Source organism: Ahaetulla prasina, chromosome 1 (assembly GCF_028640845.1).
Source record: "Ahaetulla prasina isolate Xishuangbanna chromosome 1, ASM2864084v1, whole genome shotgun sequence".
Taxonomy (NCBI): Eukaryota; Metazoa; Chordata; class Lepidosauria; order Squamata; family Colubridae; genus Ahaetulla; species Ahaetulla prasina.
Genome location: NC_080539.1, coordinates 176,537,140 through 176,555,894, shown reverse-complemented (window position 1 = coordinate 176,555,894; position 18,755 = coordinate 176,537,140). Strand labels below are relative to the sequence as shown.

The 18,755-nt window shown below is 37.5% G+C and overlaps 1 protein-coding gene across 1 annotated transcript; it reads right to left on the bottom strand.

Moving 5' to 3' along the window:
• Nucleotides 1-5: 5 nt before the first annotated feature.
• On the bottom strand, nucleotides 6-13,826 carry RAB1A (RAB1A, member RAS oncogene family). Its single transcript, XM_058182378.1, has 6 exons — nucleotides 13,553-13,826; nucleotides 5,768-5,840; nucleotides 4,259-4,354; nucleotides 3,247-3,342; nucleotides 2,720-2,851; nucleotides 6-1,969 (listed from the first exon to the last, which is right to left on the bottom strand). The coding sequence occupies exons 1-6, from the start codon at nucleotides 13,573-13,575 to the stop codon at nucleotides 1,772-1,774; spliced, it is 618 nt and encodes a 205-aa protein (XP_058038361.1). The 5' UTR covers nucleotides 13,576-13,826; the 3' UTR covers nucleotides 6-1,771.
• Between the last annotated feature and the right edge of the window lie 4,929 nt (nucleotides 13,827-18,755).

The following is an 18,755-nucleotide window of genomic DNA, read 5'->3' as shown; positions in this document are numbered from 1 at the left end:
AAACATTTCTCATTCTGAAGTACACTTTATTGTTGAAGTTAAAGAGCAAATTCAGAAATTCAATAATTTCAATCTTCTAACAACAGTACTATGAAGAATTAAGGTATTGTGTGTTCCAGTTGGAGATCACTAATGTCTATCCCATAGTGGGGATGAAATTTTCTCGGATATTTGCTAATACATTTGCCTCTCAACCACATCTGAGTGTTTGCTTACAAAAAGTCAGTGACTCTTTCAAATTATTTTGTAAATAAGATATTCTTTTATCAAGTTGGTAACTTTAAAACCCAGATATCAGGCACTAATGGATTAGTTTCTTTATACAAAAGTTATACATATGCTCACTGAAGCAATAACCAAGCCACATTTTTGCTCAAATTCACATATGTATTTAAATGTTTCCTCCCTGCACAAATGTATTATTTGTCTTTTGGTCAGCTGCCTTATTACTATGCTTTTTCTTCACTGTAGCTTTCTTGTGCCTTAGTGCATAACCAAGCCGACCAATAAATTGCACAAAATTTTATTAAAGTCAACAGTATTGATTGTGAGAGAATGGAAGTAACATTATTTAGAAAAGACATAACATATCATTAGAGTTAACATCACCTTGTTAGCTTGAAGTCATTCATACTTTAGGAAAAATACTGTTTCCTTTTCTATGACAGAGCAAGAGAGACAAATAATTTCTAAATGGAACCATTCAGAAATAGATTCAAACACAATTAGGATGCAAAGGGAAAGAGATGGTACATCTAGTGATTATGGTTCTATAAACAATGGTATAAGTTGTGTTCCAAGTATAGCACACATGCCAGAAACACACATTTTATGTCATGTAGGCCATATTTGCTAGTCCTTTGTTGGGCTGGGCAGGTATAGTCTATAAGGAAGTGATTTTAAAGTGCCAATACCGCACAGAAAAAGTTCACTGGGGGCACAATGCAAGCCTTTCCCCTTATTCATAAGAATTAAGACAATACTTATCACCATACAGTTTGATATTACTTCCAATAAGTACAATATTTATTAAACATTTCTTCAGTTTGTTACATTTTGTGCAACAAATTACAAGAGTCTGCAGCCACAAATTATATGCAGAGTATAAAGAAAAATCAGCATCTGCGATCCAAAGAACTATTACGGGATTGCAGCTTCCTTTTGAATGGCAATCCCCCTCCCCTTAATGAAATGCCCTGCTATTTCAAAAGGGGGTTGCCAAGGGAGGTGCTGCTCAAGAGTCCAAACCTGCTTTGGCTGTGCAGTTATTTAGTGCTGATCCCAGGTAGTGTGTTTTCTTTCCATTTCCTTAGAGCTCTACATGGAACTAGTAAATTAGATTTTATACAGAATGCCTTATGAACTTTGTGCATGGAAAAGTGACAGCCACAATTGTGCTGTGAAATACAAAAACAAAGACTAAACTTCATCTTCAGAAGCCTAAACCCAACATTTAAATGTGCCAATATGATCAGAACAAAATGTTCAAAATTTAGCCAACCACAGGAAACAATCCGGTATAAGAAAAAGTAACGAAGATTACACGCATTTATAAACCAGCACACAAGAGGTTTAACACATTTCTGAAAATGAAGTTAGCTTTATTGAGATTGGGGAATAAAAAAGTCAGCATTGACCATTTACAATCTCTGACCTTTGTGGAGACGATAAGATTCTGTTGTAGTGCAGCTACATACAGTACAATTCAGGCATTTTTCAGTTGGGTTCAGATTTCAAATTCGTTGTTGAGAAAGAGCTGGGAAGGAAAGTTTTAACAGCAACCTCCGCTGGACTGCTTGACTGGAGTGCTCTGAATTTTAACATTGGATTTCTCTGCGCCACCTGCTGTCGCTCCGGGACCCATTCGTTTTTTGATCTCAGCAGCCATGGTCATGAAAGATTGTTCTACATTGGTTGCATTTTTTGCACTGGTTTCCAAAAATGGAATCCCAAGAGAATCTGCAAATTCCTGTAGAATAAAGACATCACTATTAGTTCTATTACCCAGATTTGGAAAAGAATATATTGCTCTCTATTTGGTTAATTATGAAGAGGAAACATCAAAAGCACTTATACAACCTCACTTAGATTTAACTATTATTAGTTTGCTTTTCATACAGCCTTTCCGTCTGAAATTCAGGGTGGGATATTCAGTCCTCATCTTCCAAGTTTATGTTGACAACCTTGTCAAGAAGCTAAGAAATAGTGACTACCCCAAATTCAACCAGTGAAGCTCCACTAGTACAGGGGTCAGCAATCTTAAACACTCAAAGAGCCACAAAGGTCCTAACCAAAGCCTCCAATTCAATTCTGGAGCCAACCGGAAGTCCAGTTCCCTCAACAGTTCTCCTTGCGTGGCATTGTTTTTCCTCTGCTGACCGGAAGTCCGGTTCCCCCACCATAAAGTCTCCTCCTAGCGAGGCATCCTTTTTCCTCTACCTGTCTTAACCGAAAGCCCTATCAATTGTGGAGCCAACTGGCGACAGAGCCGCAGCAGAGGGATGAAAGAGCCACATGCGGCTCCAGAGCAGTGGGTTGCTGACCCCTGTACTAGTAAATACAGACTTGAATGTGAGCTTCCCATGCTTAATTAAATGACTTAACCACTATACCACACTCATTCTCAGCATTATACACTACCCAGTTTATAAATATTGCAATGGATTCAACAATATTTTTCTGTTTTTGAAGATTAAAGTTGTTTAAAAGATAGGCATACCTTCGCTGTTGTATAATCTACGACTTTCTTTGTAGTCAGATCACACTTGTTTCCTACCAACAACTTGTTAACATTTTCACTGGCATAACGATCTATTTCTTGAAGCCACTGTTTTACATTATTGAACGATTCCTAAAAAATAAAATAATATATTAAATCTAAGCTCAGCCATTTAATATAGCGCATTTGGATTCTAAGACAAATCCCACTGCATTTTAAATATAATCCCAAAAGTGCCCATCTCTCCTTTGGAATCCTTTGGAATCTCTGGCTTGAATTATGGAAGATTTCTCTGTGCCTCAAGACTCTTCTTTTATGCAAAGACACACCATAAAGTTAAAAATAATTTGTGGAAGCATCAGAGATGGGGTGGCGAGATGATTTAAAACGCAACATCTTACAAGGAGAACAGGATGTAGAGTCACCACTGAATTCAATCATCTCTTCACCTAATTGCTGCTATATACAAAGTTATATTTCCTATGACATGTTCATTCAATTCCTTCAAATGCCCAACTAACACTTACCTGATCTGTAACATCATACACAACTATGATGCCATGAGCTCCTCTGTAGTAACTAGAAGTAATTGTTCGAAATCTCTCTTGTCCTGCTGTATCCCACTAAAAAAAAAAGTTGAATAGTGCTTAAAACACTGCACCCGTTCTGATCTGATAGCAATAAGACTTATATACTTCCTCACAGTGTTTTACAGCCTCTCTACGCAGTCTACAGAGTCAGCATATTGCCCTCAATAATCTGGGTCATTTTACCGATCTCAGAAGGGTGGAAGGCTGAGTCGACCTTGAGCTGGTGAGACTCAAACTGTCAAACTGCTGGTGGTTGGCAGTCAACAGAATTAGCCTGCAATACTGCATTCTAACCACTGCACCATCAGGGCTCTTAATTGGACAGATTAAAAAACTTTGGTAATACTACTAGTCAACTAATTATTCTGAAATACCTACCAAAGATCAGATGAATACCCGAAACAACGAAACAGAATCCATTTCACTGAAATCAACTATAAAATGCTGTTGGGGATTTAATGTTAAGGTCATGGCATTACCAGGAGGCACCAATAAAAGGTCATTTCTTGCCACCCTTGTTAAACTTTTAAATAGAAATCTAATTCTGATGTTTCAGGGTAAGCATTCCACACAATTCTCATTTCTGAAAAGGCAGCTTGTTTAGCCACCTGCATTTTGAATTCTGCATTACTACCTCCAAGAAGGAGGCTCTGTTGGATCCAGGTTTCATTTATCAACAAATGGAATTTTTTTGTTCTGGCATATCCTGGATATACCCTGTCAATAGGAGTGTTTTGGTAAGTTTGCTACAAAGTACCTTCAAGCTACAAAATATACAGCAACACTTGTTATACACTTAACATATAAATCAATTCACGCTTGCTGCTGCTTGACAAGAGTTTGGAACTTGCCACAGTGCAGATTTTCTAATGGCATAATTGCCCTATGAAGCTTACATTGCCCTAGATAGCGCATCTTCTGAGATTTAGCAGAAATGGATAATACTTACTATCTGAAGCTTGATAGTTTTGCCATCTAACTCTATAGTTCTGATTTTGAAGTCCACCCCAATTGTGCTGATATAGCTTTCTGTGTATGTGTCATCCTAGGAAGAGGAAACATTTTTAGAATCATTAGTAATACTGTATTCCAAAGCATCACCACCACAGGAAAAGGAAAAACCTGTCTCAGAATAAACAAATACTTGATTAAACTGAAACCATGATGGATGAATTTGCTGGATGTTTAGCAACAAAATGGATAACTTCTAGTTGAGACTGCTCAGATGATGATAGGAAGGTTCAGTGAACATTATCAAACTGACTGCCATTAATTGATCATACATGTAGTCCTCGAATTATGACCACAATTGGGACTGAGATTTCTGTCGTTGTGATTGTAAATTGAATCGGGCCTGATTTTATGATAACTTGTACTGTGGTTGTTATGCAAATCATGCAGTTGCTAAGCAAATCCAGCTTCCCCAATGGGGAAACCATTAAACCATGATCACATGACCACAGGTTGCTACAACCGATCCGTGGATGCAAGCTGGTTGCCAGGTACCTGAATTGCAATCACATGATCACAGGGGTGATGCAATGGCTCTAAGTGTGAGTATGCTTTTCTGTAAGTCACTTTTTCAAAGGCTCATAATTTCGAACAGCGTAGGCTAAAGACTACCTGTATTTTAGAAGTCAATTTTGGAGCCAGAGAAAGAACAAATTAAAGCTGTTTTCTCTTGCTTCTTGAGAGTAGCTTACTTTAAGCTAATGATTAATACAATCAAGCCATTTATATGTTTAGTTTACCACACAAACATTACCAATTACAGGATTAGAGTTTTGCTCCATTTTACGGCCTTTCTTCCACAGCTTTAAGTGAATCACTGAAATTGTTAAGTTTATCTGGCTTTCCCATTGGTTTGTCAAAAGGTTGCAAAAGGTGATCACATTGCAACTGTCATAAATATGAACCCGTTGCCAAGTGCCTGAATTTTGATCACATGCTGCAACAGTTGTAAATGTGAAAAACGGTCATAAGTCACTTTTTCCAGTGTCATTGTAACTTTGAACGATTACTGAACAAATGGCTGTAAGTCGAGGACTACCTGTAGATAGACGTGGAAAGACATGTAATGATTCAATAATTCACACTAGTGAAGGGCAGAGCATGAAATGCAGAATTTATTTCTTAATTGCTGTTAGTTTGGCTGAGCATACAACCTGGCCTCATCCAATTACATGACCAGCAAAATTCAATACCCCCAAATTTAGCCGTATTTCCAACTTACTAACTCTAGACTTTTTAATATGCTTAAGGGCTTTTAGTTTTGTAAAGGATTAACTCCATGTCTTATGAATGCACCCACAAGATTAGCATTTCTTCTAACTTTTCTTGCTAACTGAAATTTTATTTTACAAATATTTAGCAAGTATAAACATCATGCAGGCTAAAACACCTTGATATTAATACCATGTTATTGTTAATCCAAAGATGAGAACTCAAGACAACTTACTGCAAACCTAAGTAGCAGGCACGATTTTCCCACACCAGAATCTCCAATAAGGAGTAGCTTGAATAAATAATCACTGCAAAGAGAAAAACCACAATTATACATACAATATTATGATAGATTAAAGCTATTTATTTATATTACATATTATTTTGTTTTATCTTTATTGAAATTATCAATTTTCTTCCTGTCAAGATATGCTAGGAATTATATAAATGGATTTTATACTGAAACCCAAATTTAAATCTAAATTCTGTGGCTATCTGGAAACTGAATTGTGATGAAAATTAGAAAATGATAAAACTGTTACAGATCTTCAGTTTTGTCATCTTTCTAGTTCAATTAGTCAATATAGTAATTGGTACTTTCTGATAGAGAATTCTGGTGTTAAGAAATAACTGCTCCTTCAGTCTTTGCTGGACTCTTGCAATCTGTCTTGAATAAGGGATCGGGAAAGAAACAACCTTTAATAAAATCCACTCCACAGAAGATGGAACTACTTTTGATAATCAGCTCATGTGTGGGATTCTTTAAACAATACACTTAGCAGTGAAGAGGCAAACAAATCAGCCTAGGGTTATTCTAAATCTATTCTTATCCCTTGTTTCCTTCTCTCTTAAAATTGGTATTAGCAGTATTACCACTGTCATAAACAGTTTGGCAACAGAATGCAGTATACATAGCACTTCTTTGGAACCAGTTTAGAACTTAAGTTGGTCTAAAATAAAGCTCCCAGATTGTTGACTGAGACCAGACAGAACATCCTGCCTGTATTGCATAACTTCCACTGGCTTCCATTTGTTTCCAAATAGAATTCTTAAGTAACGGTCTTTTGTGGTAAATCAAGCATACAATTAGCCTAACATTATTATCCTCCAAGACCCTTCTCCAGATGCCCTGGCATCTGAATAGAGAAGTCACCAAGAGTGGAAGGACTTTAAATTGAACTGCCTTATCTTTGCATTTCACTACAAGTAAAGTTTTGACATAAAATGTAATGATATAATTTTCAGAAGCAGTTTTGTTTTTTGTATCTTTATTCAAATTTAAGCAATTTTAATACTAATGATTCTAAGATTTCAAACTTATAGAACAACATTAAATTTATCTCAGTCATAACTGTATGCTCTCACAGGAAATTAATTTTAGAGTACTTGAAACAAGTTAATGAAATTCTTTTGTACGATTTTCTCAATCCAAATAGAACGTTGAAATATTCAAATTACAAATCATCAATATTTACTACTGAGACTTTCCCCAATCCCTTTGGGACTATTCAGCTGGTTCAGTATTCTGTTTTTACTCATATGTTCCCATCTATCACTATCTATCACCGTAGATAGACCAAAGGTATCATACAAAGTATACAAATGTTCATGGGTTTTGGGGTAACAGTCACAGTAAGGAGCTATAGCGAGACATCTAAACATTATGGAAAGAATAGTATCACCTATACTAAGACTTTCATGTTTCTATAACTGCCTGAAAAGCTCTGAAAACAAATCATGTTACAACTTTACGGAAAACCCTTTCTAATACATGGTTTAACGTTATCAGTGGGATTGGTTTTGGATTGAAGTTCATGAAGTTCCTGACTCCATAGTCTCCACTCAAAATCCCAAAATCTTCAACCAAAAACTGTCTACTATTGACCTCACCCCATTCCTAAGAGGACTATAAGGGGCGTGCATAAGAGCACAAAAGTGCCTACCGTTCCTATGACAATGTTTATGTATACTGTTATGACAAAATTAAATAAAAAAAAAAAGATAAGAGAACAGCAAAAAGATTCACATAGTAGTCTGTACTGTACTCTCTCCTTCGATTATGCTGGAAGTAATTTAAGGCCAGTGCATTATATTAAAAGAAATCTTCAAGTCACTTATGATCATCGATACTAATTTGTATAGTTCCCTTTGTCAGCAACTGATTCTGGACTGCAAATAATCTTTTAAAAAATCCTATCATAAATACAAAAATTAAAATATATAGCAGTTGACAAATATTAGCAATCCATTTTTGAAATAAAACCATTTTTCATTTTCCCAATGCTAAAAAAAGGGTATGTTATTTAAAATGTTGAAGTTGAAAAATTTATAAAAAATTGGACATCTAATATAACACCAAGACTTCCTTAGAACAATTAAGTTGTCTAGCCCTTTATCTTGCAGCCTGGCTCACTTTACAAATTTAGTATTTTGACAGCCTGCATATCAATTTCTAATAGAATAACTTGATTCAGAAAAAAGTTAACTCTTCAAATGCACAAGGCATTTATCAGACTAATTTTCTAAATAAGATGTACAATCTAAGACAAAGTTGAAAAATGTTTTTCATATACAAATTAAAATGCAATAGCTCCCTATCTATACTTACTTATTTATAAAATTGATAGCCATCCATTTTACTGCAAGGTAACTTTTACAGAAAAAACATTTACAGGAGTGGAGTGAATAAAAAACTCACATTTGTTTTCTGATAGACATTTCTGACAGAGGAGCCTGTGGTTTTATTGGTGAATAAATGCCTTAGTTGTTTCGTGCCTATATTACTACAATAATTTTCTGCCAAGAACTGTATCTCAGTCCAAGGCAATGTTTTTCAAGATGTTCTGAACCTTTCATGCTATTCTAATTCTGTTTATATACTAGAGCAGGGGTGTCAAACTCAATTTTATTGAGGGCCGCATCAGGGTTGTGTTTGACCTCAGGGGGCCAAGCCAGCTCGATGTCAGTCATTGAGGCTCCTTTTTGGGCCGTGATTGCCTCCTGTGACCCTCTGCCAGCGAAAAGGGAGCTCAGTAGGGCTACTGGCAGAGGCACTGCAGGCTGGTCCTTTGCTGTTTGTAGGGCGGGCCAGATCTAAGCACCCCATGGGCTGGATCCGGCCCCTGGGCCTTGAGTTTGACAACCTTGTACTAGATAGAAATCACAGCCAAGTTAAATTACAAGTAGTACTCAACTTACAACTTTTATTTAGTGACTATTCAAAATTACTGAAAAAGTGACTTAAGGTTGTTTTTCACACGACTGGTGCAGCATCCCTATGGTCACATAATCAAATTTTAGATGCTTGGCAACTATAATCCTAGTACTGTAACCTACAGTAGATCTGAGTTTCATCTGAATTCTATTACTAATTAAAGAGATTCTCATTATACAAACTTTAAAAACAGTGCATTTTGTCATTTTTTTCATTGTATATATTGAACTAACAATCACTTTTTTGTTAGAGAAATAATAACCTTAATTTTGGCATCTCCTTTTAGCAGCAAATACCTCATTCAAAGGTCTTTTGTATGTATTGATCAATCCTACTTGAAGTCTATTCTTTTTGCAAACTGCTTCAACTCAGATATTTTGGAGCCACCTTACATGCTGGTCACAATACTTCAACAGATTTAAATTCAGGCCTTAGAGTTGGCCATTCAAAAATGTCAACTTTTTCTACTTCAGTGACTCTGCTGTAGATGTATATCTAGGACCATTAATGTACTGCATCATTCACATTCAACTCATGGCTGGCTAAACTGATGTTCTCTAGAACATCAAGAATCCATTGCTTCCTGAGCATTTGCAAGCCATCTGGTTCCTGACGCTTCAAAATGATTTGAAACAATGCTACTTTTATTGCTATGTTTCACTGATGGGATTAAGATTCTTTTGTTGGAATACAGAATTCTGATTTCTCATCAACAGTACAAAGTTCCATTATTGTCTTGCCTACCCATCCAACATTGTTCCAGTCTGCAATATGTGGTCTTTGGCAAACTTGAAACAGGTGGCAATGTGCTTTCGGGAAAGCAGGGACTTTTTTGTTTTCTATCCTCTTTTTTAATATTACCTTGGGAGGACACATCAGTCAATGCAACATGACATGTTAATCCTTGCAACCTCACAGAGTATTGTATACTTTATTCTTGGAATTCTTGGGGATTTTCTTGACAACTACATTTGGGAAGAGGGTAACAATGTTATTATATTTCTCCATTTGGATACTATGTATTTGACCATGGCATGATGGAGAGCAAACTGCTCACAAAAGATTTCATAGTTCATTACAGTTTCCTGAGCACTGATAATCCTTTTCAGAGTTCAGAGAGATCTCATCTGATTAGGGCAAGATTCAATTCTATTAATTGTGTCCTGAAAAGCAGACTCAATCTAGCAATCAACTTGTCTGTGTTAAGAGAAGGATTCCCCCCTCCAAACTTACATGTGATTATCATCCTTTGGCTCATCTAACTCAATGTAACCCATTAAGAGAATGGTGGCTCAGTGTTCAATAAAGACATGACACAGTATATTAGTTTGTTTTTTGTTTAGCCAGAAGCTCTCTATCTATTAATAGGTGAGATGAAACTCCAGTTACATTGTAAATCAAGTAGTTTAGGATTATTAATAATTCTAAAGGGTTTACAAACTTCCACTACTATATTTGTTTTAGCAGTAATACAGCAGTAATTTGCCACTGCCTTCCAGGATGTTTTTTCAACTTTTCAATCTCGCCTATATTCTTTGTAAATTGCCAAGCCAGGTTCTAATCAGATGAACCAATTCTGCATAGTTTCCAAAACCAGGCTATGTCAAACAAATACCTTGGCTAAAATGCATCCTTATTAACAGAATTCTTTATTTGAATTAGTTACTTTTCAACACTTTACCTATCCAAAACAGATACATATTTTAGATTTTACTTCACTACTGCAAAATAAAATAATCAATATTTTAATTAATACAACTTAGTGCTACTTCATAAAGGAAATCAATGAAAAGTTGCCACATATGTAAACTACAGGTTGATTTTAATAATTACAACTGCATTCTAGTACTTTTCTCTGCTGTAAATAAACGAAGCATTAAATCAAACACTGTTCTGCTCTTTTACTAAACTGAAGCATTAAATTTAAAAGTATTAACTTTAAAAGTTTTTGCAGGCTTATTAGTAAAATTTGAAAATACTTAATTATGGAACCTTGGTTTGGTTGCTTGCTGTGCACTGAATCCAGGATCATCAAACGTAATATTTCAGAAGGAATGCAATCCAATCCAGAAATGGTTGCACATCTCCCACAAATCAGCTTCTCCTACGTACAGTATCTACGCACTATTTTATTTTAATTTAATTTCAATATCAACTCAATCTCTCATGTTCATGATTTTAAAGCAATATTCTAGTCCAAACCTGTAAAAGATATTTCCCAAAAGTTTCATATAGATATTCAAAGTGCTGAGGGCAAGATGGACTCCTAAAAAGCCAGTGGGACAACACAAGTGCCACCAGCATCACCACTTGGTCTATCCTTCAGAAATATCAGTCATACCAACGTCTGATTCCAATCCGATAGATAAGAAAATGCCCCCTATATTTATCATGGATTAAGGTCCTATTAAAAGGTCAACCTTTGATGTTACTCAATTATTTCATTTGGGAATTTTCAGAAAATTATTAGATTTTTAGAGATTAAAATGTACAGAATCCTATATAACTAAGAAAGCTGTACTTTTAATTTGTTAAGCTACAACACAGATACAATAGCAAATCTCCAAGGTCCCTTCCAACTCTGTTACTGTCATTATATCATTTGTTTTGGATGCTAAAAACAAACACACACTTAATCTTCAGGCCCTAGTTCTCACCACATGCAACTTTAACTCATGATAAAATTAGACTTGCTATTCCAAAGTGCCACTGCTAATGTTGCCTGGAAACAGTAGAACAAGATTTGATTATGCCCAGCCTTTAAGCTGTAGGGTGGATGATGAGAAAAGTTATTGAGCAATCAAAAGTCCTTAATAAGAAAAAAATCATCATTAAATCATTTGGTGTTGCTTCCACATTTCTTCTTTTCATTTCTTAGAAGTGTTTCACTGCAATGCAGCAACATTGCAAAATCAACCTAAGCCCAGAAAGCATTCTAAGAATCATGTGGCAAACACATGACCATCAGCTAAAATGAACATCCACAATAATCAGTCAATAGCAACTGGTCAGAAAGTGTGAATCAGCTACAAAGAAATCAAATGGCAAAGGTTTCTTTATCCATTGTAATGTAACATACTGAATGTTCACACCACAGAATTAAATGAGAATACCACGTACTTTACAATGGGGGTGGGGGGAGACTTCTTTGCAACCTAGTACATAAGCAATCAGTTCTCAGTACAAAAGAACCAAATTTTAACTTTTTATAACATCTCATAAAATCTTCTCACCTCCATTCTGTGATAAATACTACTGTATTGTCACAAAAATGTCCCTACAGACAACATTAAAACTTTTTTTCAGCTTCTCAGTAAGCTTTGAACAAAAACTCTACAAATAGTAGCTGTTCAGAACAAATTACAGTATAGGCTTTTAGACAAATCATTCCTGGTTTAAATTTTTGATTTTTCTTACATTAGGAGGCCATTTCCTCAAAGTCATTCTTTTTACACTTCACAAATAGTACTCATTTACACTTCTATTAAGAAGGCCTCAAAACTGTAGCTGCCTTAACTCTGGTTGCCATACACCAAGTCCACCAACAATCAGAATACTATATCCCTATTTTTATTACTGTTGCACTACGGAAAATTAATTAAAGGTAAATTCAAATGAGTTCGTTTCCAAACATTTGCAGCCAAATTATCCTTCAATATAAATTATTCAAAGAGCAGTACTTTGGAGTACCAATGCTGCCAAGCTGAAAATAACAAGTAAAGATAAAGCAGGGATAGAGAGAAACAAGCTACATACATATGAAGAGGAAAAGAAGTCCAGAGTTAGGCTGTATTTTAAGTTTAAGAAATGAACTAGAACAGGAATGGCTAGAGTTAAGAGTAAATATGTTTATAAAGCAAAGATAAAGGTGAGGATAAAGGTGAGATAAAGGTAAAGACAAAATGTAATATACAGGGGCAGGCAACTGTCAACATTAAAATTCCTCTTTGTAAATTCTTGTCACAATCATCATTTAGTAAATGACCTTGGATCATCTTCCAGTACATCCCTCCTCATAGTTGGGAGGATTAAATGAAGAAAAAAAAACTACCTTGTGTACATTTCCCTAAATTCCTTGGTTGAAACCACACTTTCCCCCTTCACTTAACCACTTAACCTCAGATACTTCTATTAACAAAAGTTATCTCAGATTTTTTTTATTATTATTATTGGCACACCATTTCCCCACCAGTATAAGCTTTAACAACAGGAATCCTGTGATCTTGATCCCGGATTGCTTCCCTAAATCGTGGTTAGAAAAGTAGATGGGACCCTACCATCCGCTCTCCGAGAGCAGCTAAGACACAGAATTAAGACCTACAAGATTCCCACTTGTTCCCAGCTACAGAATACACCAAATAATGAACCGACTCGCTTAGCTATCGGAAGGGCTGGGACTCCCGCCCCCTCCGCACCCCCAATGCTAAGACGATTATTTTACACCTTACAAAAAGGATTCACAGGAAAGTTTCGGGCCAAATCCTATCTTTCAAAGGAGGTGGGTGTGGGGTGGAAATCTTGGAATGCATCCTTGAAAACATCCTAAAGCCAAAGCCACCGATTCTGTTTCCTTGCTGCGGGCACAAAAGCAACCATCCTAGAATCCATCCAGAGCCGCGGCGGTCTCCTCTGTTCTCCCGAGGACTGTTGGCCCCGGAGCCGCCTCTGCCTCCCCGTTTTCCTTCGGCAAGGAGCAATTGCTGCATCCCGTCACCGCTTATGTCATCCCGGTCTCCCGCTCCCTCTACCACCTTGTCGCTCCCTTCTGTCCCCACGCGCACCAGAAAGCCGCTACACAGTACTCACTATTCGGGATTCATACTGGACATGTCAGCGGGGGCCCCCACGGCCTGTAGAGAATGAGCTCTCTCCGCGGAGCAGGCGGCGGTCAGACCCACCACCGGCGGCTCCTGGAACGGTCGGACTGCCTAGCCAACCAAACACCCAAAGGTGACAGACAACGCGGGCAACAGCGGCGTCTCTTTCCAACAGGGACCACCCCTCCCCACACAAGCGGCGACTGCAGCCGTCTCCGCTCTGGCACCTAAAACTCAAAATGGCTGCCACCTCCGAACCAGGAAACGGAGAAGCCTCTGCCGGAGGGCTGGGTCTTACATGATGGTGAGAAGGCGGCGGGGAATCCTTTGGCAAGGAATGCTGGGGAATTGAGTTCCCAAGTCCCGCGACAGCTTTCGGGTTGCTTTGGAGCGGAGCCCGCAAAAAAACTCGCTTTCCCAGAAAACCTACAGGCGGGTCGACGCGTGCGTAATCAAAGCTCTTTCTTTCGTGTTTCCCGGTTGAGTCAACTTTGATATTTTGGTAACCGATTGGCTGACAGGTTCAGCCGGCCGGGCAACGTCAGCAGGGAAACAGATGGATCATTGGAGATGCAGTCATTGGTATACAGAGAGAAGAGAAGTGGGAGAGCACACAGCCTTGGGGGCCCCCTGTGCTAATTGTACAGGTATTTGATGTGATCTTGCTTAGCTTCACCTGCTGCTTCCTGTTTGTTAGGAAGCTTGTGATCCACTTACAAGTCTGTTCCGGTACCTGTAGCTGGTTTAGCTTAGTTAGAAGAATGTCTGGAATGATGGTATTGAATGCTGAACTAAAGTCTACAAAAAGGACCCTTGCATAGGTCTTTGGAGACTCAAGATGTTGTAGGATGTAGTGCAGAGCCATATTAACAGCATCATCTGTTGATCTATTTGCTCGGTATGCAAATTGCAAGGGGTCTAACAGCGGATCCGTGATGGTTTTCAGGTAGGAAAGCACTAGCCTTTCAAAGGTTTTCATGACTACAGATGTTAAAGCAACTGGTCTGTAGTCATTCAGTTCCTTGATGGTGGGCTTCTTCGGCACTGGGATGATGGTAGAGCGTTTGAAGCAAGAAGGAACATAACACATCTCTAGTGATTTATTGAAAATATGGGTGAAGATGGGGGCCAATTGGTCAGCACAGACTTTTAAGCAAGAAGGAGTTATCTTGTCTGGGCCTGGAGCTTTTCCTGGCTTTTGTCTGTGAAATAGGTCCTGCACTTCCTTTTCTGTGATCACTAGGGGTTGTGAACCCAATGAAATGGGGTCAGTTGTAGGAGGCTTGGCTGTTGTTGGTGTGTCTGAGATGGGGGTTGTGGAGATAGGTGGCTGTAGTTTCCTTTCAAACCTGCAGTAAAACTCATTCAGGTCATCTGCCAGTTGTTGATTACCTTCAGCCTGGGAAGGAGGTTTGCCATAGCCGGTGATATTTTTAAGAGTTTTCCACATGTTTGCTGGTTCATTTGCTGAAAACTGATTCTTTAGCTTTTCAGAGTAGCTTCTTTTTGCTGCTCTTATCTACCTTGTTAGTGCATTTCTGGCCTGATTGTACAGCATTTTATCACCTTTTCTGTAGGCTTCCTCTTTGGAATGTCGTAGCTGCTTAAGTTTAGGTGTAAACCAAGGTTTGTTGTTACTGTGTATTCGCAAGTTCCTTGTAGGTACACATAGGTCTTCACAGAAGCTGACATATGATGTTACAGTATCTGTGAGTTCATCCAGGTCTGCAGAGGTATCTTTAAAAGATCTCTATTTATAAGATCTCTACTCACAAGCATTTCCTAAGCCCTTGGTGAAATACCATTAGCTTGCTTACTCTGCACCTTGTATATTATTAATAGATGATTACAAAGTTATTTAAAATATGTAGTCTTCTATAATTCCTTTTTGCCAAGACATTTTCAAGTACCGTGGTTGAAACAAATGTGCTTTTGATAATATACAAATGATGCATCTTCATATTTAAAAGTGAGTGGCACTGAATTGTGCTGGTTTTCCCCCGTTCTGCCAGGATTGAATTTTAGTTGGTATAAACAAGGTGCCCCAAGCCTCAGTTCTCTCTCTCTTCAAATTCCAGTCAACATGAGGGCTCTGGGTGAAGTGATCCAGTGGTTTGGGATGAGACATCATCTGTATGCTGATGATATAAAGCTTTTCATCTCCACTCTGATGCCTGATTGATGCTGTGGGTGTCTGTTCCAATGCCTGGAAGCTATGTGTGTCTGGAGGAAGTACAATAGGTTCGACTCAATCCAAGTAAGACTGAATGGCATTGAGTATTTGCCATCTTCTAGTGACAAGGTTTTTCCACAGATGGTCCTGGAGGCGTGGCTCTGCCCTGGGGTGAAATCCAGCAAGTTCTGACAGGTTCTGGAGAACCGGTAGCAGAAATTTTGAGCAGTTCGGAAAACAGGTAGCAGAAATTTCGAGTACTTCAGAAAACCGGCAAATACCACCTCTGGCTGGCCCCAGAGTGGGGGAGGAATGGAAATTTTGCAATATCCTTCACCCAGGAGTGGGGAGGGAATGCAGTTTGGTACAGCAGGTTGGGCATGCTATGAGTCCCATCAGCCAAGGAAGGTTGGCTGGCAGGGACTAGGAGATGTACCTTCTCTGGTAAAGCTCCTACCTTCTGGAACATTCTCCCTTCAAAGATTAGGATGACCCTAACTCTTCTGAAGACATGGTTATGTGCTGAATATGTTAAGGACTCCATTTCTTGGTTATATTAACATCTATGGCAATAATTTTACTCAGCGGCCATGTATATTTAGTTTGTACTGTATTGTTGTTTTAGGTTTTTATGATGTACACTGGAGCTATAGAAATCAAATCAAATCAAATCAATCAATATGAATTGGATTTTTTAAAAATCACAACAATACACCATTATTTCCCTGTATCTAATGCATTAGTTCCTGTTTTTTAAAAGGTTGAATTTAAATGTAAATTATAGGTTGTCCTCAAGTTATGACCACAATTGAGCCCAAAATTTATGTTCCTATGTGAAACATTTATGTAAGTTTTGCTCCATTTTATGTCTTTTCTTGCTAGAGTTGTTAAGTGAATCACTGCATTTGTTAAATTAGTAACTTGGTTGTTAAGTGAATCTGGATTCCCCATTGTCTTGGCTTGTCAGAAGGTCGCAAAAACTGATCACATGACCCCAGGATACAACAACTGTCATAAATATGAACTAGTTGCCAAGCATCTGAAATTTGATCATGTGACCATGGGGATATTGCAGTGGTCCTGTGAAAAACATCATACACATAAGTCACTTTTTTCAGTGCTTTTGTAACTTTGAATGGTCACTAAATGAACTGTTGTAAATTGAGGACTACCTGTATTACATGTGTGCATATGGGTGTGCACATGTGTGTGAGTTAGGAGTTGGGAGACATGGATATTAGCTGAGCAACTTACAGTCAGTCATTCTCTCCCAGCTCTAAAAAAGTCTACCTATCCATTAGCCTGCCTTTGATCAATATTGTTGATTACAGTCCATAAATTGTGAAGACACCTTCATCCTGAAATGGAGTGATTTGGACAGATAGATACTGTAGACAGATAGAATGATAGAAACCCAAAATAGTTTAAAATGCAAGCATTAAAGATCATATTCTTGAAAGTATATTAATGAGACTAGTTTCACTCAGTTCATCAAGACAATCTGAGAGGTTATACACAGTCATAATTTGCAAGTCCTATAGAATACCCAAAATAGTTAAGAATGCAACAGTCATTTAATGTTGATATAGTAGCAGAGAACTTGTTAGTCACCAATAGGACAGCACTTTTTTTAAGCTATTATTAATTGGCATTCCTAGCAGTAATATTATGGAGCTCAAATTCCAAATTTTACACTCACTGATTTTCAACATATGGGTCTCATGAACAAATAGACCTAATAAAAGCAGAAGCAACTGTAGTTTTTGCTCCTGAAAAACATCAGAATAAACAAATGCAAATGAATAAATGCCATTATAAATGTAATTATAATGTGCAGGCACATCTCAAGCTAATTTTTGAAAGTATTTTAAAAGTGATTGAAGAAATAGCTGTTGACCCAAAAATAATAGCATCATTACATAGCTTTACAGAACAAAAGCAGCATCCAAGTAACAACAGCCATGCATAATTTTCAACAATCCAAATTTCCCTAGAGTGCCAAGCTGTAATTATATCTTAAAATGTTAGGGTATTCTTATCTCATCCTCTTCAGAGGCAGAATTTTGTTGTTTTCTAAATGTAGTTTCTGTAGGCAACCTTTCACTTATTTTTATTCTAGAAGATGCAACGAGTAGGTAAAATCTTATACCCAACACCAGAAGATAGCCTTCACTAAACTACATGTCTTCCTGTGGAATGACATACCCAATGATTATGGATGGCTAAAGTTGTTTTCTTACATGGTGCTGTCCTTTCAGCACCAAACAAAAATATTCCCTTTTTGCTCCAACATTAATTGCTTTAAATTCATCACAATTTAACAGGGAAACGATCTACATTAATAATCAGATAATTATCAAAAGCTATCTTGTAAGTTCCTTGATTCCAGAAAGATTTCTCAATGTGGGGAAAAAAAGCAAGCAAATAGCAATAAAATAGTGAGATACAAAATGGAGGACTCTTACATACTTCACTCACTTCTCCTAGATTAGATACACATAACTCTTAATCTCTTATTATGTATCTTAAAAGTGTTTTGACTCTGAACATCTGGTATAAATCAATCTTGTCACGAAATGACAAGAAAACACTAAAACTACTACATAACATAAAACACTACACTACTAACCAGAGCAAAACACTACACCACTAACCAGAGCATATAAAACATTTGCTAGACCAATTCTTGAATACAGCTTGACGTCTGGAACTCATACCACATTTCTGACATCAATACAATTGAATGTGTCCAGAAATATTTTACAAGAAGAGTTCTCCACTCCTCTGAATACAACAAAATACCTTATGCCACCAGACTTGAAATCCTGGGCTTAGAAAATTTAGAACTACGCCGCCTTCAACATAACCTGAGTTTAACTCATAGAATCATCTATTACAATGTCCTTCCTGTTGAAGACTACTTCAGCTTCAATTGCAACAATACATGAGCACACAATAGATTTAAGCTTAATGTTAACTGCTCCAATCTTGATTGCAGAAAATATGACTTCAGTAACAG

Excerpts from the sequence above, each read along its gene's own strand:
- RAB1A (XM_058182378.1), bottom strand. The coding sequence starts at position 13,575 with ATGTCCAGTATGAATCCCGAATA. Across the intron at positions 5,841-13,552 it reads TCCAGTATGAATCCCGAATA|TGATTATTTATTCAAGCTAC; the intron begins GTGAGTACTGTG and ends TTCTCTTTGCAG. Across the intron at positions 2,852-3,246 it reads TGTATGATGTTACAGATCAG|GAATCGTTCAATAATGTAAA; the intron begins GTAAGTGTTAGT and ends TTTATTTTTTAG.